The 24,871-nt window shown below is 56.2% G+C and overlaps 1 protein-coding gene across 1 annotated transcript in view; it reads left to right on the top strand.

The window, feature by feature from the left end:
- IQSEC1 (IQ motif and Sec7 domain ArfGEF 1) overlaps nt 1-24,871 on the top strand; it is a 359,867-nt gene that overhangs the window by 91,835 nt on the left and 243,161 nt on the right. The window contains exon 2 of the mRNA XM_069483981.1: nt 24,411-24,440. Within this exon, the coding sequence (XP_069340082.1) occupies nt 24,411-24,440 (30 nt within the window). The remainder of the gene's footprint in view (nt 1-24,410; nt 24,441-24,871) is intronic.

Raw genomic sequence — 24,871 nt, 5'->3', positions numbered from 1 at the left:
GCCCAGGCTGGAGTGCAGTGGCCCGATCACAGCTCACTGCAGCCTCAAAGCCCTGGGCTCAAGCGATCCTCCTGCCTTAGCCTCCTGAGTAGCTGGGACTACAGGTGCGTGCCACAATGCCTGGCTAATTTTTTTCATTATTTTGGAGATGGGGTCTTACTATGTTGCCCAGGCTCTTGAACTCCTGGCCTCAGATGATCCTCTTGCCTCAGCCTCCCACAGTGCTGGGATTACAGGCATGAGCTACCACTCATGGCTGATGTATCTGTGTCATAGTGTTTTGTTGTAGGGTTAAAAGAGTTAATGAATGGAAAGTTCTTAAAGCAGTGCCTGGCACATAACTAATACTGGCTACTACCCTGACCACCATCATCCCTGCACCAGTCACGGGGACTCGTCTTTTGCCCAAAAGACACAGACAGACCGTGAACTCTGGAGCCACGTGGCATGGTTCAGAGCTTGGGGAAGTCACTTCACCCAGGCTGAGCCTGGGCCATCTGCTGGCCCCTAGAGTTGGGGAGGGTGCTCAGCCCCACAGGAACCTTAAGGTCAGGGGGGTGGTTCCCAGAGGACAGGGATAGGGGCTGGGTGGGCAAAGCCCATAGATGCCCACAACAGGGCATGGAAGGAACTAGAGGTGACTCCAATTTCAGATCCTACAGAAGGCCTGAAGGTAGATGCATAGACCGAGTGTGGGGGGAAGTACTAAGGCAAAGGGAATGGCTGGAAATGGGAGGTGGAGGCAGGTCAGTGGTCTGCGTGATGTGCCGCCTGGAATTCATGTGCTGAAATCCTCACTCCCAAGGTGGCAACATCGGGAGGGGACATTTGGGAGGTGATCGGGTCCTGGGTGGAGTCCACCTCAGTGGGATTAGTTCCCTTATAAAGAGGTGCGAGAGAGATCCCGGCCCCTTCTGCCTTGGGAGATTGGAGTGAGAAGGCAGCTGTGAGAAGCTGGGCCCTCAGCAGACGCCGAATCTGCTGCACCCCGCTCTTGGACCTCCCAGCCCCCGGAACCGTGAGAAATACGTTTCTGTTGTTTATAAGCCGCCCAGTCCTGGGTAATTTGTATAGCAGCATGAATGGACTAAGTCAGCAACCAGAAAAGATGTGTATTTAGCATATAAATGTGTCTTGAGCACCTCCTGTGTGCCAGCCATCACTCCAGGTCCTGGGGTGCAGCAGTGAACTTGACAGGAGCTGTCACTGCTCTCAGGGAAGCCACATTCCAGTGGGAGAGATGGACAATGAACACGTTAAATAAAAAATATTTAAATATATTCAAAAATAATTCAAAAATTTGTATTCCATCATAGGTTTCATATCAAAGTCATATTCAATATACATTCAAACAATTTCATCCATCAGAGCTAGGGCTGTGCCGAGGGCCTTCGCTGGCTGGTGCTGGGCACGTGGGCCTCCCCTCCTGAGGGCCCTGCTGTGCCCTCTGCACCGCCCGTGTCGTGACACCAGCCGTGCGTGGGAGATGCGATCTGTCTGCGAGTCTGTCTACTTGGCTCGACCGTAAGTTCCTTAAGGGACTTGCTGCATCTCTGCTTCGTGTGGTACCTCGCCCATAACAGATGCCCAGCAGGGTTTGTGGGGTGGGAAGCTGGATGGATGGGTGGGAGGCTGTGTGCACAGTGGGTAGAAGGATGGATGGGAGGAAGGAAGGAGCCACGGAAGGGAGGATGGGCAGGCAGAAGGATGATGAATAGGGTGAGTGGGTGAAGGAACTTGTCCAGATATTCCATCTGCCAGCCAAGCACTTCCAGCCTGTGTGCCTAGACTTAAGGGGGACCAAGTCCAAGGTGCTTGGATGTGGGGGATTTTTATGTCATCCGTTGTGCTCATCCCTGACCCGGTGGCTTCAGGGGCTTTTGATTCTGCTCCTTGGCTGTACGATGCGTCCTTCGGGCTTTGTGGCAGGATCCAGAGGAGACTCCAGTCCAGCTGCACTTTAAACACCTGATGGAGCTGGGGTCTGCCAAGGGGTGCAGGGCCCCTGCCGGGGGCCAGGCCCCCACGCCACAGACCAGGAAACACTACTCCCCCGTGCCCAAGGGTCCCCCATAGGGACTCACTCGGGATCAGCTCTGCCCGTCCTCGGGTCGTCAGAGAACCGAGTCCAGATCTCCGGACAGGCCTCTGCACGCGAGGATGCCTGTGATGTTCCAGCCGAGCCGGTGGGTGGATCCTCACAGACGAGCAGATTGTGCCATCCCAGCCCAGTGATTCTGTTTTTAAAGTAAGTTCAAAGTAGGCAAGTCTTTAAAATGCCAAAGAACCCAATTCCCTAGCTTTTCCCACCCCCAAATGACTTCTTTCCAGGTGTGGGGTATTTTAGGCAGTTTTAAACACCATTTTTGTCAGACTTTCCATCTCTGGTAATGATCGTATTTATACAAATTCTGTCAGTGTTCCTTCCTTGATCACAATTCATGGTCTAAGAAAAGATCTCTTCCCATCTCAAGCGTTGGGATATTTATAGAGCTTTCATGCAGAAGCAGGCATGGTGCTGGACCCAGTGGTGAACGAGACAGCCCGTCCCTGTCCTCGGGGTGCTGACGTTCAGGGGGGTGGCCCATGATCCTCAAGTAAGTAGACAGGGCATAGTTTCAGGTGGTGCTGAGCATGACAAAGGAGAATGAGTGGGAAGAGCAAGAGTTACTTGCATTGAGGGGCCCTGTAGCACGTGCTGGCCAAAAGGGGCTCCTGAGGAGGTGATGTTGGGTCACGTCTGCAGGGATGAGAGGGAGCGGTGTGAAGGCTGGGCAGAGGGACCAGCAGATGCAACGGCCCCGAGCCAGAAATATGCCCAGCGCATTCAAGGCCCTGCTCTGGGAACAGCCAACAGTGGCATTAGAAAAAGGGAGAGGGGGCTGGGCATAGTGGCTCACGATTATAATCCTAGCACTTTGGGGGGCCAAGAGGGGAGGATCCGTTGAGGCCAGGAGTTGGAGACCAGCCTGGACAACATAGAGAGACCCCACCTCTACAAAAAAATAGAAAACTTAGCCAGGTGTGGTGGTGCATGTTTGTAGTACCAGCTACTCAGGAGGCCAAGGCAGGAGCATCGCTTCAGCCCAGGAGTTTAAGGCTGCAGTGAGCCATTACGGCACCACTGCACTGCAGCCTGGGTGACAGCAAGGCCCTGGTCCTAAAGCAAAGCAAAGAAAGAGGGAGAGGAATCTCAGGGTGGGACAGGAAGACAGAGGGCTGGGGAGAGGACACCTGATGGAGCAGGACAAGGGGAACCTGCTGGAAAGCGTGTTGAACATCCCCGACTGGAACCAGAGTCCACTAAGGAAACGCACACACGAGCTCCTCAGGCGTGCCTGTAAGAACCCTGTAGCAAGTGGCAGGAATGCCTGTTTGTGCAAACTTAGGTAAAAGAATAACATAAAAGGAGGAGGGGAAATTGTACTAATGTATTTGATTTGTGCATGGAACGGAGAATTCCAGGGCAAGGTCTGACTTCAGGCAAGTCTTAATCAAGGTCTCAGACAAACTCACCTGGACTCATCTGTCTGTCTGTGCCTTTCTGTGTCTTGGCTCACTTCTGCCAAACGGTGGCTTCTAGCTCCGTTACTCCCTCTCCTCACGAGCACCTACTTCGTGCCAGAGGCCACGCTGTGCCCGAAGACCGTGAAGATGTGTGAGATGTGCTGTGAGTACCAAAGCTGGGCTGCGGCTCCTCTGTGGCTGGATTGACAGGAGCACTGAGAGTCCGGCACACTCAGGCTGGAGCTGGGTCGAGTCACTAAGACACGGGGGGCCTGGGCCCATCGTTTGAGCCCTCTGTGCCTCAGCTTCCTGAGGGTCACTGGCAAGATTAGGTCAGTTTACGCGTTTGAGACCTTCTGGGCCAGGGCCCGTGCAGACTCCTCCGTGAGAGCCAGCTTTTCTTCCTCCAGGAAGGAAGGAGGGGAAGCGAGGGAGGGAGGATGAACTTGACCTCTTGATTCAGTGATTCCCATTTAAGAAAGCTCCATCCTAAAGTCACATTTAAGGACAAAATTGTAACATTGCTGTGTGAGAACACTCCCATTCTCAAAACACATTCTTCCAGTGACCAGAAATTATATCGCAGTGTGAACTTCCACGCCAGAAATTGTTTGCCTGGGACCTCGCTCTGGCCTTGGGTGTGCGATGGGCCCTGGCTGGCTGCCCAGTGCTCGGGCATGGCGGGCCGCCAGCCGCCCCTTCAAGGCCACCCGCCTGGGTGATGCAGCGCTGGGAACCTTCCAGAGAAGCTGGGATTGTTCCCTGGGAGGACGGGAGAGGACGAGGAACAGAGCAGTAAGCCCACAGCCATCGGTGCAAATAAGACTCACTGACCACGTCACTGAAGTCCTGCTGAGTGGCTCACACGCAGCTAGAGAAGGTCGCAGGCCACACGTGAGTTACGGTGTCACCACCCTTAGCCCGTTGTCTCCTCTGAAAGGTGCTTCCCATGGGCCCAGCCCGCCTTGGGCAGGTGCCCTGCACAGCTCCGCTCTGGAAAGCGTCAAAAGGAAACATGCCCAGCCAAGTGGGCCACCAGCAGGGGGCACCCCTGATGGATCACGTCAGGGTCCCGGAGACCCTGCTCCTCGGAGCATAGGTCTCCTGGGGTGCCAGATGTGCTTTCCAGCAAGGAGGACGCGGCGGGACAAGCGTTGGATCTAATGTTTTCGCTACTGTCCTGTGACCTTAACCCCCTTTCCCCTCTGGGCCTCAGTTTCTCCATTTGAGAGTCCTCTAGCTACAGCAGCATTCCAACCTTTATCTTTGGATTTGTCCCCCTGGAATGGGCCGTGTCCCTAAGGCAATGATGTCTGTTTGTGGAAGCAATCAAGCTGTGATTTCAGCAGTTGTCACACTTTGTGCCTTCATAATCCAGTATCTACTGAGGTGCTCCTGTGTGCCAGGCACAGGCCCTGGCGGGGGCGGAGCGCGGAGAGGCCCTGTCCTCCTGGAGGTGACATTCAAGGGAGGGAGGCACAGAGTAAACAAGGAGATGCAGGAGCAGCACAGCTGCCGAGAGCACTGGGTGCAGAGGGCAATGCGACAGTGTGACTGGGGAGGACAGGGGGGTGGGAACACTTCTCAGAGGAGGTGACCTCTGAGTCGAGTCCCGAGGGAGCAGGGGTGCCAGCCTTCTACACAGCCCAGGGAGGCATTAGGCCACCAGCCCATTAAAGATGAGGCACCGGGCCAAGCCAGTTGCATAAGGTCAGGCTGCAGGTCACAGCGGGGCCAGGATTTGTTCCTGGGTTCCCCGCCCCAAAGCCACTCACCTGACCTTTAGGGCTGCCCCAGTCTGCCGGAGGTAGAAGTGGGGGCCCCTCAGATCCCCTGAATCCCAAACCCTGTCATCTGTGGTCTCTGGTAGTACCCGGGGTCTTTCTCTCCCTCTCTGATTTCACCTGCTTGTCTACTTACGTGTCTGTCTGGAGCTGTGAGCCCTAGCAGGAACTGGAGCCGCCCAAGCACGTTCCGTGCGCCTCCCTCCCTTTGCCCACCCTGTCCCCGACACCCCACGCCCAGGCTCTCCTGAACTAGATACCTCCCCCTTGCCCTTTCCTGTCAGTTCCCGGTGGGTCATTGCCAAAACAGAGAAAACCTGTGGAACTCGGTAGGCTGAGCTTGAATTCTGCGACCTCACTAAGCTCATTCGACAGTTCTGGTAGCTTTTCTGAGGATTGTTTGGGATGTTTTCCTGAGATAATCATGTCACCTGTGAACAGAGACAGTCTAGTTCTTCCTTCCCCTTCCGGGTCACTTCTATTTCCTCACCTTGCATTAGTTCGCGGTCAGCGCCTGCTGGGCGGTGTTTGGGGGGGGTGCAGGTCCTGGCCCATTCTTGATAATAGGGGAAACATTTGTCGTCCCATCATAAAGTGTGGTGTTAGCTGGAGGCTTTTATAGATGCCCTTTATCAGGCTGAGGAAATTTCCTTCTATTCCTAGTGGGCAGAACATTTTTATCATGAATCACCGTTGAGGCTTGTCACGGTCTTTTCTGCATCTATTGATAGGATCATATAATTTTTCTTTAGTTTGTGGACATGGTGAATTACATTGATCAACTTTCAAATGTTGAACCAGCCTCATTGCTGAATTTTATTTGCTGATGTGTTGCTGAGGATTTTTGCATCGACGTTCACGAGGGATATTGCTCTGTAGTTTTCTTTCCTGATGCATGTTTGTCTGATTTGGGCATCACGGGCATGTTGGCCTCATGGAATGAGGCTGGGGAGCGACTGGTCCCTTCACACGCTGGAAGAGTGTGTGGATTGGTGTCGCCTCTTCCTTACATCGACGAGATCACTAGCAAAGCCGCTGAAGCACGGAGTTTTCTTTGTCGAAAGATTTGTTTCAACTACAAACGGTGCTTCTTGAATAGATACAGGGCTGTTCATTTAATCTATTTCTTCTTGAGAGCACTTGGACGGTTCGTGCCTTTTAAGGAATTCGCTCAAATCATCTCAGTATTCAAATTTATGGGCCTAGAGTTGCCCCTGGTCTTTCCTTATTTTTCAGTTACTTTTTTTCTCTTTTTTATTGATCAGTCTGTTTAGAGCAGGGTCAGTAGTTTTAAGGTCTTTAAAACAAAAGAAAAGAAAAGAATACATAAGAATATGTGATAGGGACTGTATGTGGCCACAATATTTTCTCTCTGGCCCTTTACACAAAGTTTTCTGTCCCTGGTCTAGAGGTTTATCCATTTTATTAACTTTTCCCAATTTAGCCTCACTGATTTTCTTTGTGGTTGTTTCATTCTTCATTGCATTTATTTCTGCTCTTATCTTTATTATATACTTCCTTCTGCTTGCTTTGGGTTTAATTTGTCTTCTTTTCTTAATTTCTTTGAGTGGAATCTTGATTTGAGAAATTCTCTTATTTTCTAATAAAATCATTTAATGCTGTTAATTTTCTTCCGGGTACTGCTCTGGATGCATCTTACAAATTTTGATAGGTTGTGTTTTCATTTTCATTTAATTCAAAATATTTTAAAATTTCCTTTGTGATTTCCTTTTTGATCCCTAGGGGATTTAGGAGTGATTGTTTACTTTCTATTCTTTTAAATTGATTAAGGTTTGTTTTTGGCCCAGACTACGGTCTTGATTGGTGACTATTCCGTGTGCACTTCATTGCCGCACCCGTCCCTCCACCCACTGATACTTACGTCCATTCCCTCCTCAGCCCACTGACGCATGCGTGGACCACCCATCGAGTCCTCCGCCTGTTCACCATCTCTCAAGGTGCACGTCCTTTTACGCCTTCCAACAGTGCCTGGCACAGGATCAGATTTTTCCTGCTATTACTATCATCCTTGGGCCAATCATGGTGGCCCCTGAGGATGGGGCTGTGGCTGGCTCACACGCCTGCCCCTTCAGTGGAGAAGTGGGCTCAGCCCCGCGTGAAACTCACAGATGGAGATCTGGAGGGATAGTTTGCCAAAACAAAATTGTCAGAATATAGCTACCATAAGATGGGGAATGGATGCTGGCCAGCAGCGTCAGCAGCTGCCTGTGACAGGGCATGGAAGGAAGGAGAACCGGAAGTGTGCTAGTTTAAGTCCCACAAACCTCTGAAAGGCAGATATGTAGACCACAAGTGGATGATGAGTTCCAAGGCAAAGGGAATGGCTGAAAATGGTAAACAAAATCAGGGTCAGTAACCCATGAAACTGGAAGAAAGATACATTGACTTAACATAGAAATGTGGATTGAGCACCTACTATGTGCCAGCCATCACTCTTAAGTCCTGGGGTATAGCAGTGAACAAGACAGGACCAGTCGCTCAGGGAAGCCACATTCTAGTGGGAGAGATGGACGATTAACAAGTTAAACAAAATATATTTAAATATAGTCAAAAATAATTCAAAAATTTATCTTCCATTGTGGGTTTTATATGAAGGTAATATTCAAAACACATTCAAACAAGTCAAACAGGCCAGGAAAGGTGGCTCACAACTGTAATCCTAGCACAATGGGAGGCTGAGATGGGAGGATCACTTGAGGCCAGGAGTTCAAGAGCAGCCTAGGCAATATAGTAAGACTCCATCTCTGTAAAAAAAAAAAAAAAAAAAAAGAAAGAAAACAAAAATTAGCCCAGCATGATAGCATGCACCTGTAGACTGGGCTACTTGGGAGGCTGAGAGGCAGGAAGATTGTTTGAGCCCAGGAGTTCAAGACCAGCCTAAGCAACATAGTGAGACCCTGCCTCTGGAAAAAATAGGAATTTTAGCCGGGGGTGGTGGTACACACCTGTAGTCCCAGCTACTTGGGAGGCTGAGGCAGGAGGATCACTTGAGTCTAGGAGTTCAAGGCTGCAGTGAGCTGTGATTGCACCACTGCACTCTAGCCTGGGTGACAGAGAGAGACCCCGTCTCTTAAATACAAACAAACAAACAAACAAACAAAAAACCCTAAATAAGTCAAACAAACTCATTCATCAGAACTAGGGCTGTGCCGAGGGCTTTCGCTGGCTGGTGCTGGGCACGTGGGCCTCCCCTCCTGAGGGCCCTGCTGTGCCCTCTGCCCCGTCTGTGTCGTGACACTGGCCGCGTACTCTGCGCGCTGTCTGTGCGTCCGTGCAATGCCACGGCGAGCCGTCGGGTGGTTTCGTTTCAGGCCCCTGTGAGCAGCAGAGCAGGCGCACTCCTGTGCACGCCTGCTGGTTCGCTGGAGTGCGCGTTGATGTCGCCTGTGTTCCTGGGGGCGGAATGATGTAGTCATGAGATACGAGAGTTGAACTTTACAAGAGTTTACAGTTTTATCCCATTTACTAGTCATGGTCAGAGTCCTTGTTTCTCTGTGCCCTGCGAACATGTCCCTTGTTTATAAGCCACCCAGTGCGTGGCAGCCCAGATGGGCCGAGACAAGAAGCGAGTCACCAAGTCCAGCCGTGTTCGGAGAAAGGGGAATTCAGCCCCACGTGGTGCAAGGGGCAATGCGAGCGGTTGTGTGGACGGCCGTTCCTGCCCCGGGTCACACAGAGAGTGGGGGAGACACGGACGAGAGCCCGCCTCCTGCCTGCAGCCTACAACCCTTGGCCCACATTGTTGAACAAAGATTCTCATCATAGCTCGCCGGGCATTTGCTACAGTCCAGGCAGTTTATGCTCTTTTCGTCTCCACAACCACCTAGAGTGGAGGCACGTTTTACAAATGAGGGAACGGGGCAACAGAGAGGTCAAGTAAGTTCCCCACAGCCACAAAGCAGGTCAGTGGCAGAGCCAGGATTCAAAGCCTGGCATTGTGGGCAGCTCCTGGGGGCTCAGGAGGGTGCTGTGTGCAGACAGAGACCAGGGGACTGTGCTGTGGGAGAGGGAGCGGGGCTGTTGGGGCCTGGGAGGGGGAGTCCACCCACAGTGGGTCCGGGTGAGTGGGGGTGGGTGGTCAGGAAGGCCTCACTGAGAAGGTGACATTGGAGCAAAGACCTGTGGGGGTGTGGCCGCACATGGACAGGGACAAACGCATGCAGGAGGAGGGACCAGCAAGAGCCGGGGCCCACGGGGGCCCACGTGTGGGAAAGGTGGGGAGGCCAGGTGGCTGGAGTGCGGCTGCAGGGAGAGCGGGAGCAGGTGGTGAGTGTGGGTGGGGTGCGGAAGGATCTTGGGCTGGGGCTGGGGTGAGCTCTGGGTGAGGGGCAGCCCCGAAGGGGATGTGTGCTGCCCCATCCTCCCAGGACCCACCTGGCTGCAGGTGCAGGGCAGACACGGGGGTGAGTGAGGAGCAGGGCACCGGCGAGGAAAGCCCACATTGTCAGAGGGAGCGCTGGTGGCACCCTGTCCCAGGCAGGGAGGTGGAGGGTGGGGGAGGGGCTGATTCGGGCAGATTGTGGAGGGGGCACCCCAAGGACAGACTGAGGGCTGAGAGGAGGGTGTGGGAGACAGAGGGCTGCAGACAGTCCAGCACGTGGCCTGAGCGCCTGGGCGGGGGGAGGCGCCCCCAGCTCAGATGGGGAGGCTGTGGGGTCAGCTGTGGCCAGGCTGTGTGCTCATCACCTGTCACGTGTCAGGAGGTCAGCCCGGGAGGCAGGTGGATGTGCGCGTCCCCAGTGGGCCGAGCCTGGAGCCTCCCACGTGCATTTTGTGTGCAGCCAACGTGGGCTCTCAGGGGCAAGAGGACAGAAACTTGCTGGCATCAGACGGGGACTGGTGGCCAGCAGGAGTCCACCCACCCCGCAGCAGCTGTGCCCACAGCACTGTCTGTCACTGCTCACCCGCTGGGCCCTCACCTGGTTCTTACTCCTGTGTGTGCAGGATTCGGGTTCCAGGGTCTGGGGCAGGCGCCGACTGCCCTGGAATACCCGGAGCCCACGGTGAGGAAGGGGTTAGGAGCCTGGGCTTCCAGCCTCTGCACACAGGGATGGTAAGAGCCCTCGTGTCCTGGGCACTTGGTTTGTGCTGGACACTTGGTCACACGATCTCCTTTTCGCACACACAGAATCCAGGAGGTGAGACGGAGAGCTGAGGGGGCCAGGGTCAGGTCAGCACTGAAGATACGTCACTGTCGGTTCTAGACTGAGGCCGTGCTGCTGAGCCGAGGCCTCTTCCTCCACAGCCTGTGAACCCACGTGGGAGCCCCTTCTGGAGCAGGGGGTCTGCACCTGCACGTGCCCCAGCACCTCCCGGAGTCGCCCTGTTCACACTCCGAGGCTGGGCCCACTCCGAGCTCCTGATTCAGGGGGGCTGAGTGGGGCCTGAGAATCTGCATTTCTGACCTGTTTCCGGGTGATGCTGATGCTGCAGGTCCCTAGATCATGCTTGCAGAGAACCACTGATCTGGACCCACCTACCTTTGTCAGATGGGGAAACTGAGGCCCAGAGAGGCATGACCGACCAAGGCCAACGCCCACCTACTTTTGTGCTGCCAGCAGTCGCCGTGAAGATCTTCACAGGTTGAGCGTCCTCCTGGAGGGGCCTGACAAACGGACCCTCATGGCGAAGAGGCTCCAGGGAGTCTCCTCAGTGCCGTGGCCCAGAGGCAGGACTTGCAAGGGTGGCCTTTCGGGGAGCCTGCCTTCCTCCAGGAGCTCGAGGCTTCGGGGTCCAGCGGGGCGAGGCTGCTCTGGGCCCAGCCCCAGGGCCTCAGACGACCGGGCACACCGATGCCAGGCAGAGGGGAGCCACGGTCTTTGGAAGAGCAGGGCTGCTGGCGGCCGGAGGCTGGGAGGGCAGGGCCCGCTGCACCCTCCTCTTCCAGCTGGGGCCCTGGGGGCAGGCGGGGCACTGGGAGGGGTCACGGGGCACACAGGCAGGGGCCGCCCCTCCTCCTCACACTCTTCCCATGGTCCGGGCACCTTGAACATCCCCAGCCATGTGGCCGTCCCAAGACAGTATTTGGTTTTGTTTCAAGGTGACTGCTTGTTCCAGAACTAAAATGCAAGGTGAATCCTAAAGTCCTTGGAGGTTTCCCAAATTCTATCAACACCAGATAATTCTTCCCAGGCTTCTCCCAGGGGAAAAAAAAACAAAACGCAAAATGCCAGCCAGTTTGGTTGAAGCCAGCCTTTCCAGGAAACCTTTTGAGGTTTTTTCCTTCCTCCTGGAATGATGAGGCGTGTGAGTGCTTCTGGAAGGGAGGTGTTTGCCCGCAGCACAGGGGAAAGAATACAGTCTCTGGGGTGAGAGAGAAGCACCCTGAGAGATGGGGACATGCCACTCCCAGTGCACAGAGGGGGAAACTGAGGCCGAGGACATGAAGGAACTCCCCCAGAGGCACAGGGCTGGGAGGTCGCAGAGCACACATCCTGGGTGATGGTACCGACCTCAGATGGCCACCCGGGTATGGAGTCCTGGTGCCATCACTTAGTAGCATTGTGACCTCGGGCGGGTCACTGTCATCGTCTGCACCAGGGGACAGTGGCAGCCGGAAGAGTTACCGGGTGAGGAAAGACGGCAGTGACTGATGCAATGGGCACTGAACACACCGAGTGCTTCATCTGCTCTCGGTGCCACTCGGTAGGACTTTTGTCATTCTTACTCCCGTCCTGTTCGCCTTCGCACACCTCTCCTAGACGGCAAAACGAGTGTTTCGGGAGCAACATTTTTATCATGGCTGTTCTCTGCTTCAGATCTTGCCATAGCTCCCTACTGCCTGGATGGACTGAGTCTCCGCATCCCACACACCTCGCTTTTCCTGCCCCTTCCTGTGGAAGCCAGGCGGACGTGCCTCCTGTCCACACGTGACATTGCTGTTCTCACGTGACATTGCTGTTCTCACCTGTTTCCTTCATTCAGCCCGTTTGTGGAAAACAGACCTGTGCGGCCAGGCCCTGCTCCTGAGCCTCAAGGCCATGGCCCCGTCTGCCCCCAGCGCCCCACCTCCCCCAGCCACACGGCAGGGTGGAGGCCAAGCGTCTGGCTGTGCTCAGAGGACTTGGCTGCGGAAGGAGCAAAGAACACAGTGTTGTATATTTTTTCCCCCAAATGTCATCTGGACAGGAAGGCTGTGTCCTGCACAGAGACAACGGCTTCCACAGGGCGCGTCCTGCCTGTGGGCACGTGTGGACAAGCGGCCGATGTTGAGCATAAGAAATATTGATTTATAGAAATGCCCCCTGTATTTTTAGAGACAGAAATGATTTCAGGAGTCTTGCAAGGCTTTGCCCTGAAGGAAAATGTGAATGTGTTGGTTTGCATATCAAAAGCTGCCTCTCCTCAGGAGGGCGTCTTAATGGTCAGTAGCAGCTGCTTTCCAAGGTGAGGCTGCAGTCTCAGGCCTGTGGCTCTCACCTGCTTTGAAAGACAAAGCAGGTCTTGCAGGGAGCCCTGGGATGGGGAGCTGATCAGAGAGGAGAGGTGATCAGTAAGATACGCTGCTGCCCGGCCGGGCCCAGATGGAACCGTGCCGTTAAAGTATTTAGCATAAGGGACAGCTCATGCTTGACTTCTGAAACCTCTGTTACACAGTAACCAGAGCCACCATGTCTCTGTGTTTGCTAAAGTGATGGCTTGATCTTAAAACTTAGAAGTTTGCCCTAAAAAGATTTTATGACCCTTTGTTCACCTAGATAGAGTTTGGAAGACTTTGAACCTAAACCAAACTACCTGTTATTATGTAAATCCTGTTACCCCTGGCAACCGAAAACTGAACCTATAAATACCTGTGTAAAACTCGAGTCAGGGTTGCTTGTCTAACGGGAAAGGCGTGCAACCGTCCGAGTACCCTCCTTGTCTATCTTCACAAATCTGTACTTTATAAGCTATATTTTTGCCTCTGTGTATTATTTTTATTTCTGTTTCCTACTATTTTTTCATCCTTTGCCATGACCCTGTCTGAGGGACCCGATTTTTTGCTGGGAGTGTAGCTGACTCCCCGCAGGCCTCTCCACGCCAGGTGGTGTGTGGCGGGGCCTACCTGGGCTCCCTGCTCTGCGCAGGAGCCTCCCCCAGGGCTCGGGGAGTGTGGGCATGTGTCACGCTCTTGTCTCGGTGGTGGCTGCCCCTCAGGTCTCCTCCCAGAAGCTGCTCGGGTTGTCTCTGCGACCCCTGTGCCACGGAAGCTGGCCCCTCACCTTTGCCCCTCAGAGTGCCTTGCACACAGCAGCCCTGAGCAGGGCGTTCTCTGCTGACACAGGTTGACATCCTTCTAGAAGGGAGGCCCCGCCGGGAGGAACTGCTCTTCCGGACCCCAGCCCAGGCCTGGGCACCAAATCGGGCTTTGCCAAAGCTCCTTGTGGATGGACAAGCGTGACCAACAGAAACAGCGGGCGACGTGGAGCTGTCTTACCCATAAAAGCACAGTCTGCCCCTGCACGACGGGGAGGAGTTCTCCAGACTGGGGGGAGTATCTGCATCTCAGCACCCTGGTGTCTCCTGGTGGCCCAAGGGACCTGGAGACAGTCCATGTCCCCGTTTAATTCCTGCACGCCCTCCCCACCACCCAGACTGCTGCATGTCTCCAGGGACACGCAGCTCTGTTTTCTAGTCACAGCTGTTCCCTCCTGAGATACCTAGAGTTACGCAGAAGGTTTTGTGATTGAGAACCACAGTATCTGTCTCCCCCATGGGGTGAACTCATCCCTGGGGGGCCCTGACCCTACCAGCCCCCCTGCTCTGCAGCAGCTGTGCCCAGACTGGGGGAAGCTCTTCCAGACACTCCTCAGAGGCTGGGGGTGTCCACTGGACACATTTTGGTCCCCTGCCACCACCTGGGACCTGGGCAGTGTCCTCTCCCAGGTAGATGGGACCATTAACTCTGGCTGGGCTTGTTTTGGTGGCTGGTAAAATGCCTTAGGGGAAAGAAGCCTCCAGAATTCCCGATCTCACCGATCAAGGTGTTCTGCAGCCCCCTGGGGTCTCACGTGAGCGCCACGCGGGGAATTTTCCAGCACAGACGCCCCTGAACGCACCGCGAGGCCCCACACGCACACGCCGTCAGCTCCGTTGAAGACCCAGCCACGAGAGGCCTGATGGAGCCGTTTGGGTGTGTCACCCTGGTCTTCCATCCCTCCTCCCTCCGTGAAGTCAACTGCCCCCAAGAGTTTCTGGCTCTTGCCAAGGATGAGCGCGGTCTTGCAAGAGGGCAGGCAGCGTGGGGTCGTTTCTAAGGTTCCAGCTCGCAGCAGCCCTTGACCCCGTCCAGGGTGCATCGATTGTTTTGCCGCAAATGTCTTCTACACTTGAACCTGCACGGAAGGAAACCCTCGGGGCTCTTCCCCCGGGGCGGAAAGTCACGCTGACAGTCTGATTCGCACAGAGGCCCCGAGTGCCTGCTCTCTCCACGGCAGCCGGACGCACACCCCAGGCATCTGTAGGCATTTGGTCCCAGCGGTCAGGACGACCTGCTCGTGGGGAATAAAACGGTCCTTCCCTGCTGACGTTTCCTGATTGCAGATGCTCACGGTGCCATCACCCTCTTCTCGGGAACCGGAAGCTCTTTGGGGAAGATTTTTCATGAGGGCAGCGGGCACCATCTGGACCTGTGAACCCCGAGTCTCACAGCCTGGTGTAAAAGGATGACAAATGGCGCCCAGTCACCGTCATCTCCTTCATTCACAAACGCTTATTAGAACCCAGAGACGGAGGTTTGCTCAGAGTGGGTGGGATTTGCCCAAAGCCACACGGCAGGGAGGGGCGGGTGGGTTCCAGAACTGCTGTCACCGGGCCGTGAGGACCCATGGGCCCTGCCCAGGCCTCCTCAACAGACGCACAGCCGTGGCTGTCCCCTCAGGCCGTCCCCGTGTCAGCTGACTGGGTGGGAGGAAACGGCATCCTTGTCTGCAGAGGTGTTTGTGCTTCGGAGGCTGGGTTTCCCGCATGTGCGGTTGTGTGGAGTGGCGCGGGCCACCTCTCAGCTCACATGACTAATGCTTGTGGCCTCCCTGGCTTCCCCTGCCTCCCACGGGCTGCATCCCGGGGGCCTCCTCCTGCCCCGCCGCACTCCCCACCGCCCCCCAGTGCCGCCCGGGCCCAGGCCCGTTGAGCCCCTGCCACCCCTGCACGCTGTCCCCTCCGTTCCTGCACACGAGCTGTCCACGTAGCCCCGCGCGGCCTTCCCTCCTTCACGTGTTGGTCACACTGTGCTGTGGACCAGCCGCCCTGCTGGGATTCACCCGGCGCCTCCCGGGCACCGAGTGCGCTGAGGGCTGAGGAGGAGCAGGCCCTGCCTGGCCAGGGGAGGGCGAGAGAGGGGTCCCACTCGTGCCTTGCGGTGGCCGGTTGGAGGCACTGTGTGAAGCCCATGTGAGTTCAGGATGGGGACAGTGGCCGTGCTGCCCACTGGCTCAGGACCCCCCTGCCCTCTCCCACCCCTTCCTGGGCTGACTTTGTCGTCACCGGGCTGAGCCTGAGTCCCGGCTCTGCCGCTGTTTGCAGCTTTGTGCCCTGGGCCAGTGGCGCCCCCTCACGAAGGCTCAGTTCTCTCATCCGTGAAATGGGGAGGAGACCGTGCAAGTCTTAGGATGGGCTCACTGCGCTTTGGGGAGGACTGGATGGACGTGTCTCACGTGCCTGACGTGCTGCTGTGATGGCCCTTGTGTGCCCCTAGTTTTTATTGCCATTATTGCTTTCTTTTTTTGTAAATACAGGGTCTCACTTTGTACCCCAGGCTAGTGCACGATTTTAATCATAGCTCACTGCAACCTCCAACTCCTGGGCTCAAGTGATCCTCCTGCCTCAGCCTCCTGAGTAGCTGGGAATTACAGGTGTGCACCACCACGCTGGCTAATTTTTCTTATTTTGTGTAGAGATGGGTTCTCCCTATTGCCTAGGCCGGTCTTAAACTCTTGGCCTAAAATGATCCTCCGCCCTGGCTTGGGGGTGTTGGGATTACAGACATGAGCCAGTGTGCCTGGCCTATTATTAGTCCTTTTGTTCCAAGCTGATAGGACCTGTAGAGGCAGTGTACACTTGTGGGTAAGATCACTGGCTTGTTGGTGTTAGAATCACTGAAGTGCCAACTTCTGCACTTGGCTGCTGTGTGAGCTTGGGCAAATCACCAAACCTCTCTGAGCTGCCCTTTCCTTCTCCACAAAATGGGGAGGCTCATTCTCAGAGAGGATTCCGACCGTGCAGGCGTGTGTTGGTGTAAGGACAGGCTGCAGGCCTGAAACCACTGGCCCTGGCTGTGCCAGGAGCGTGGAGATGGAGCAGGGTGGAGAGGGAGCGAGCGGGCACGGGCGGACTGGGAACTCGCTGCTTCCGCACCTCTGGCCTGGGCCGTTTGCTGCAGCGAGCTGCGTGCCTTCTGCAGTAAAACACAACTCCGGACTGCGGGAAAGTTCGATGAAGTGGAGATAGCAGCTGCCTCGCAGGGCGTGGTGAGGGTGAGACGGGTGGACACGTGCGTGGGTCAGAACGGCGTGGCACGGGGTCAGTGTGGAATGACTGCTAGTTCCCATAATGACAATTATTGTTATGATCCCCATTACTTTTTAGGAGCTCTGCAAAATCATTAGTATCAGCCATACAGCCAAAGTCTCTTTAATCCTGGGGTGCAGGGTGCCTGGAGGCCCAGGATGCTGAGTCCCCATTTCCAGGTAGGAGGCTGAGAAGCCCTGAGGTGGCTCTGGGTGGGCTCCAGCCTCCCACCCGATTGCACCGCAGGCACCCCACCCCCACATGGTCTTGTCCAGCGCTGCCAGCTTGAGGGCCCCTCTGCACAGGGGTGGGGAGGGCAGCTGTATCGCTTTAGCCTTTTGGCTGGGACATCCTTGAAAGTCTTAGAAGGCCTGGGGCAGGCCGAGGAAATCTTCCTAGACGTTGAGTCGGGGCCCAGCAGTGCAGCCCGCCACCTTGACCTGCAGCCCTGACAGGTCAGCAGCAGCACAGGGGTCCAAGAGGCCCAGAGACGGAGATTGCCCTCATGGGTCACCAGGCGGGGTGGGGGCTCTTCCTTTCTGCAGAAGAAAGGCAAAGCAGGCTGGGACTCCTGAGCTCTGTCCCAGGGAGAGGCAGGAAGATTTGGTTTTATTTTTAGGATGAAGAAGACGTTAAAAGAGGCATGTAAGCATTTCAGGGAATGGGTCTCTGTAGATGTCGTTTGCATAACAAGTGTCTGAATCATCAGGAATAGGGAAGAAATTGCAGATGAGGACTGGCACAAACACACTGGAAGCTGAGGACTTTGAGAACCTATTTCAGGTTTATGATGATGTCCTTGAGCTTGTGGTTTTTAAATAGAGGGCGAAAGAACTGTGAAGCAGCCTGGGCCGTGGCTGTGGGTTGGCACCAATCAGGTCTTGTGGGGCCCAAAGCCTATAACTTAGTTTTAGGTAAGGATTTTAAAGAAAAAGTGGCCAGTGTTATGGGCGGACTCTGAGAAAGAACAGATACAAGTGGTTTCAGTTTCTGTGGCTTTCTAGGAAACCTGCCCCGGTGGTGAATGAAACAGGGATTAGCAAGCAAACTTTGCCCGGTGTCCACCTGCCCCGGCAGCCTGGGTGACCGTGAGGAGCCCACCCCACCTGTCTGCACCTCAGTCCGCCCGGGTCACACGAGAGGGTACATTGGAGGCCCTGAACACGCGTGCTAAAGAGACAGAAAGAACACCTAGGGTGTCTTTGGGGAGGTGAATGGTGTGGGGCTTTCTAGAGACTCCACGTAGGCTGCTCTCAGGCTCTCAGTGCTGACTGGCTCTGGCGCCGTTGAGTGGTTTCGTGGCTGCCTGACATGTCTCTTAATTTTATTCCTGCTTCAGAGCTAATTGCATATAACACAAAGGCCGCAGTAACGTGGGAGACGCCTCCTGTCGGCCTAGAGCAGCCTCTCTTCGTTGGCTCACACCCCTGGTGTTGTGCGGCATCCTCTGACTGTGTGTGGGCCTGTGTGTGTGTGTGTGTGTGTGTGTGTGAGCTTGCTCTGCCGGGGTCTCTGCGGCTCCCTCCTGAGTTTGTGCTGAGCACTCTGGCCAGTGTCAGTGTCGGTGCTCACGGCGGTGCTGTGCTCTGAGGACTTCGGTCCTGGCAGCTGTGTCCCATTGCCATCCAACTCCAGTCAGCATCAGGTCTGGCTTGACTCAGGGGCTCAAATTATGTCACCAGGAGTCGCCTTCGCTGTGCTTTTCCACGTCGGCCTCACCCTCAGAGCAGTTGCTGCGTGCGGTAGGTAGCCCAGGCAGCCCCCGAGGGGACAGAGCTCCCGTCCTCAGTAATTCTGTTGAGGGTTCCAGCTGGCTGCACCCGGGTCTCAGTGCATCCTCGGACCCTTGCTGAAGCAAAGGGCCTCAGGTGTGCTGAGTGGCCAGGTGGAGGTTCTGTGTTGCTCGCTGACTCTGGTAGTATGGAGGGTTACCTGCAGCCAAACCACATGGACTAGGAAAACCTGGGGTGCGGGGACCTTCAAAGGACAGCTGTACTGTTGGCACAAGATGGAGAGAGAGAGGACAGGCAGGGAAAGTAGCCGCAGCTGGCCACGGCCCACTGCCTGGGATCTGAAGGCACGAGCTCAGCCTACACCTGGTAGAAAACCCAACGGAAAGCCCCGAGAAGCACTTACAGCGTCAGCGGTTAGAGCGCCTGGATCTGAGAGCCAGGTAGGGGCAGGGTGCGGCCAGCAGAGTGGAACAGGCTCGGGACCTCCCACTGGAGCTGCTGGCCTGAGGGGCCCTGGGCTGGCAGAGGCCAGGTGTCATGGGCTGTGTCAGGACGGAGTCCCACAGCGACGGGACGCGCAGGCAGAGCGTGCAGATGAGGCCCGAGGACTCTCCTGGGGGCTGGTCAGAAACGCACATCTCGGTCCACTCCAGACCTCTGCGGTCAGAATCGAGTCGCTCCCCGGTCAAGGTGATCCCGCCGTGTCGTCTGCAGTGCCCTCTCCGTCTCAGCCTCACATTCAGGGGTACGAAGGAGCCTTAGGACTGTTCCTGCTCATGGAGCCAGTATTTCTGCCCCTGAGACTGATACTGAAGGAAGTCATCAGAGGAGGCACAGAGAAAGTTCTGCATGATGTTCATCGCAGTAGTAGTTATTAAATACAATCAGACACTACTACATACCCCAAATAGGACAGAGTGAAGTCACACGTGACACGCTGTCTACTGACTGTTGCATTACCCTTGTAAACGTTGTTTTCAGGGAATTTTGCAGGGAAGCAGTGACAAACGAGACAGATCCAGCGCCTGCCCTCTTGGAGCTGACATCCTGTTGGGAAAGAAAGACTATAAGCAAGTGGGCAAACAAGACGATTTCAGATGGTGACACGTACACAGAAGGACGAATGGGGCGATGTGGCAGGGCCTCATGGGTGGGTCAGGAGGGCTCTTCAGACGGGGGTTCCAGGGAAGGCGTCTTAGGAGGTGGCATTTAGAGTGAAGCCTGAATCAGGAGAGGGAGCCAGCGAGCTCACCGGCCGGGGACAGAGGTCCCGGGAGAGGGAGCAGCAGTTTCCTAGATCTGGGGTCGGGAGCTTGGCTGTGAGGGACAGCGGGAGGGTGTGGCCGGAGTGGGGAGCTGGGGGAGACGGGAACCCTAAGAAGCCCTGCGGGGCCCATGGGCTGTGGTGGAGCTTGGGTTTTGTTCAAGGGCAGAGAGCCGCAGAGCGGACGCAGAGGAACCTGACTCGGTCCAGGGAGCTGCTGGAGGGTCAGGGACGAGGGCGCTGAGATGCGGTTATAAGCCACACTACGGGGGACGACGGGCGTGGAATGATGCCAACTGTGTCCTTTCCACTATATACAAAAACAGAAAACAAAGCCCAGAAGTACACAAGCAAGAATGCAATAGCAATTACTTCCAGGTGGCAGGATTAGCGATGATTTTTACTTGTTTTTCTTATGCTTTTCTGTATCATGCCACACAAGGAAAACAATAGCAGTGATTTGAAAACCTCAATTTGGATCAGTCACAGCACTTAGTTGCAAACGACAGAATCAACTCTTTGTAGTTTGAGCCGAGAGGGATTTGACTGAGATTCCAGGGCACCAGGGCACCAAGCTGGGCTGCCCCGTAGCCTAGAACAACTCAGCCTGAACCTCGCCTTCCTGACTGTTGCCGTGGAAACCCCTAGGCCTGTGATGCTGAAGGCTGGACACTGGAGCCAGCTGCGGCGGGAGAAGCAGGGACCTCTCCCCTGCCAGCTGTCCCTCTACCCCGTGTTGCTCACATCCACCTTCTCCAGCTGGGGGCCTCTGTCCAGAGGAGCTGGGGCCACCTGCGGAGCCCGAGCTGCAGGGGCGCCGGGGAAACATAGATCCCAGCGTGCCAGGGGTGCAAGTCCAGGCAGGCAGGGGGGCAGGGCTGGCACCTGTGGCCCACAGGTCAGCCTGCAGCATCCACCATAGCAGGGAAATGAGAGCAACAAACACGATCACTTGTACCTCGGCCTTCTGGAGGCCACCTGGAGGAAGGCCTGGTTATCCATTGTGTTCTCTTGAGGACAACCAAGGCTCTCCTTGTCCAGGGAGCACTGGCTGTCCGAGCCCCTTGGTCTTGCCTCGCCAGTGCTCACCAGGTTGCTGTTCACCTGCCAGCACCTGCCCTTCCTTGCCTGGTGGGGTCCCTCAGCCACCTGTGCAGCAGGCTGAAGTGTGCAGCCCTACTGTCCCCAGGGACAGCCTTCAGCCTGCCCAGCTCCCTTGGCCCTGGGGTGGGAGGGAGGAGGGGGCTCTGAAGTGGTTTCCAGGGCTCCCGGCGAACTGAGCTCGTGCTGCCCACAGTGGCAGACACATCCCGAGGCAATGTGCGGCTTGAGAACCACCCTTGTTAGCCGTCTTCTCTTGCTCGTCTCACCTCCCGACCCGCTGCCTTCAGCTCCGCAATGAAATCCTTTTGTCCAAGTGGGTGTCAGGGAAGCCCAAACTAAGGCATCTGGGGATCATCCCGTTCCTTGATCTCCTCTTCCTCTACAGGAACCCAGAGGGCTCCAGCCCCTCTAACTTTTCTCTGCACATCATTGCTCCTTCGGCCCTAGGACTGGTGGTATTATGCTGTGGGGTCCCACGGTGTCCTCTGAATGTGCCATCTTGGTTTAAAATAGGACTCTGGGCCGGGCACGGTGGCTCACACCTGTAATCGTAGCACTGTGGGAGGCCGAGGCAGGAGGATGGCTTGAGCCCAGGAGTTTAAGGCTGCAGTGAGCTATGATGATGCCACTGCACTCTAGCCTGGGTGACAGAACAAGACTCTGTCAGAAAGAAAGAAAGAGAGAGAGAGAAAGAAAGAAGAAAAGCAAAGCAAAGCAAGATGACTGTGCTGCTGGTGTGAGTGTCGAGCCAGCTGGTCATGGCTTGCCACAGCAGAAGTGAGACGTGTCCTGGAGGCTGCCCGGCGCCAGGCTCCATGCTGGCGTCAGCGCACGGGAGTGTGCCGTCTACTCGAGGTTACCCTTCCCTCCAGGCACCAGCGGGTCTGCCTCTGAGGAGCCTTGCCGCAGTCTAACGGCCGGAGCACGGCAGGGGCCACGGCACATTCTCAAATCACACCTTCCGCTGAGCGATGAGAGGAGCAGCTTTATCGATCAGCTGCTCTGGGCCAGGACGTACAGTCTGTTCTCCCCGTGTTCTGGGGGCCAGTCGTTGCTGTCCTCCCTAATCCACCAAGGAGAAAACTGAGGCTCACAGTGGTTCAGTGACTTCCAAGGCCACCTGGAAGCCAGTAAGGGGTGACGCTGGGGCTTGGACCCAGGGGAGTCTGGCAGCTCAGAGTCTGTGCTTGTTCCCTGGCACCTCTTGGCCTTTTAGACACAGACCTTCCAGAATGCTGGAGCTTCTGGCGTGGCCGGTGTGGCTGTGCGTGAGCCACGCGGCGAGGAGCCCCTGCCTTGTCTTAGCAGTGGCGACTCAGGCATGAGCACGACAATCTCTTACTCTCACGGCGCTCTCACCCACTGGGGCAGACGGTGCAGAGACGTAAATAAGAGAGCGCGAAGGCCCCAAACGGGGATGTGTGCTGGAGGCGTGAGGAGGAGCCGCGTGCTGGCCACCCAAAACGCAGCCGCTGCTGTCCTTTGTCTTGTGTGCTGTCCTGCTGAACCCGTGGCTGAAGTTACCGCACACGCAGAGGCAGGGAAGCCCCCCAGACTGTCCTGAGACAGGACCAGATGTGATTCCAAAGAATCGCTGGGCGCCCAGGTGGTCAGTCCGAAGCAGCTCCCAGGGGAACATGCGTGGGTAGGGCCGCAGCGTCCTCTCCACGGACGGTGAGAAAGGAGCTGCCTCACCCGGGTATGTCCGTGATGAGGGGTCAAGCGCTAGGGTGACATGGGGGAGTAAGGGATTCGGCTCAGGGCCAGGGCCAGTGTTCATGTGTTCATCAGCATTTTGATCTTTCGAAGTTTCGGGCAACAACAGCTTTCTCAGTGCCTGGGAATAGGCAAGGCCCAGCCTGGATTCAAGCCTGTTGGGGAGAACATGCCCCTGGCCTGGTCACAGAGCAGTCAAGGCACCGCGCGGTTCTCAGTCAGGACACAGGCAGACGCTGGGGGGCTGGGGGACCCTACAGCCCCGTTTCTGTGGGTCAGGACCCGGGGGCAGCCCTGCGGGGTGCTTCTGTCTCTGGGGCTCTGCCGTGGCTGCAGTGCAGGGTGGGAAGTCTCCTCTGAGCTCACTCACCTGGCTGGTGGCAGGAGGCCTCAGGTCCTCACCACGTGGGCCTCTCGGGGGCTGCTCACGGGGCAGGGCAGCTGGCGTCCCCCAGGGTGAGCAAGCTAGGATGGAGATGAAGATTGAAATACGGGCACTCGAGCGCGCGCACACACACCAGCCCCTGCCTGCTTTCTTTTCTGTCCTGGCTAAGATAACAAACAAGAACCTTCGGAAGCTGCTCCTGGGGATGTCCTTTCCTCCGCAGTCTTTGGCTGGATTTGGCCTCAGGCATCCTGAGACCAGCTTTGGTGGGTCTTCGGCTGCCAGGGACTCATCCGCACCTTGGCCCTGCCCGTGGGGCAAGGAGACACCACAGGTGTCTGCTGGCCGTCCCGTCTTGCAGCCCCCCTCGCTGCTGTGCAGGGCGCTGTGACCCACGCTGGGGAGCGCCGGTGCCGACTGGGAACGGCTGCGCGGGGAGCTGGTGCCCGGGGTCTGCGCTGGGCGGCTGGAGCGTCCGCCGCTGGGCACTGCCTTCTCTCCTCCTCCTTTGCTGCCGGTGAGCGCGTGGAGCAGGCTGGGCAGCAGGCTTGGTGCAGTGGGAAAGCCGCGCCCTGGGGCTTTCTGTGCTGGCGGCCGCGCATGATGCTCTGTCCTCTGGCCTGTGACGTTGCTGAAAAGGCAATGGCCAAAAAGACAAGTTGTCTGACTTAAGTATGTTTTTATTCCTCTGGCTCTATGGCAATAAAATCCAATTTGGGACATCCAGGGATTACGTTCCTGAATGTGTTTGCTCACAGCCCCTTGCTCCTTAAGACCCGGGAAGCCTCATTGTGGCTTTAGCCTTCAGCTGCGTGGGGTTTAATCCCAAGTCCCTTTCCTTGGGCGCACAGAGCAGGAAGGCGTCGCTGTTGGTACCACGTGTTTCGCAGTCTCGGGGAAAGTTCAAGTGTGCCATGCGAGCGGATTGTCCAGCTTCTTGACATTCAAGCTTGTCTCCTTTGTAATGTGATTGTAATTGATTTCTGGGTACTTGAAAATAGAGCTGGTGGAGAGGAAATACACTGGAAATGCCAAGTAGGGGATGCATTGAGGCCAGTCGTACCTCGGTGACTCATTCGTTGTTTCAACAGGGTTCTGGAACCACAGGTCCCTGCTCTGGGGTTGCTCCCCAACTCCTGGGGTGTGTTCAGATCCTGGGAAAACAATTACAGTCCAGGTGCTGGGAGTTGGAGCTGGGTGGGGAAGGAGCCCTGAGGCTTCTGGGAGGAGGCGGCTTTCGGGACAGAGTTGAGGTCGGAAGAACAGTGGGGTCCCTGGGAGCTGGGCGGGGGCAGCCTGCTGAGACTGGAGGGGATCTGGGCTGGGAGGGGTCTCTCATGGAGCATCCTCGAGCAGGTGTCCCCTAGCGGGGGGTGCTGGCATCTAAGTGTGTGCTCTTCTCGTTGCAGGTCTGAAGGAGAAAGCTCACGGAGCGTCAGGTATGTGCCTCAGCCGCCCTGTCTGTGTGGAGCCCTGGCAACGAGTGGCGTTCGTGAAACCATGTGCTTTCAGTTCTCCCTGCGGGTCTCCCAGGTCAGAGCCCCTCCCCTGGCTGCACCTCCTGCCCCTGGCGTGCCTTTTCAAGGAGAACCGGAGCGCGTCTGTTGACTCAGCGTCCCCGAGCGAGAGTTCTAGTTTCCTGCCCAGGCTTTCCTGGGTTTAGAGTGACCTCCACGAAAGTCACCTGGGTTGGTGCTTGTTCCTCCCTGTTGGGGGCTAGTAGGGACCAGTACGCCTAGACTCTGACCCATCTAGGACCAGAAGTTTCTATACCTGGCACCCCGGGGGGCCAGACTGGGTGGGCTGGGGCAAATCTCTGAGATGGTTGGTGGTGGGCCAGGCTCCCAGCAGCCTGTGACGGTAGCGGTGC

Source organism: Eulemur rufifrons, chromosome 10 (assembly GCF_041146395.1).
Source record: "Eulemur rufifrons isolate Redbay chromosome 10, OSU_ERuf_1, whole genome shotgun sequence".
Taxonomy (NCBI): Eukaryota; Metazoa; Chordata; class Mammalia; order Primates; family Lemuridae; genus Eulemur; species Eulemur rufifrons.
This window is presented reverse-complemented; position numbering and strand designations above follow the sequence as displayed.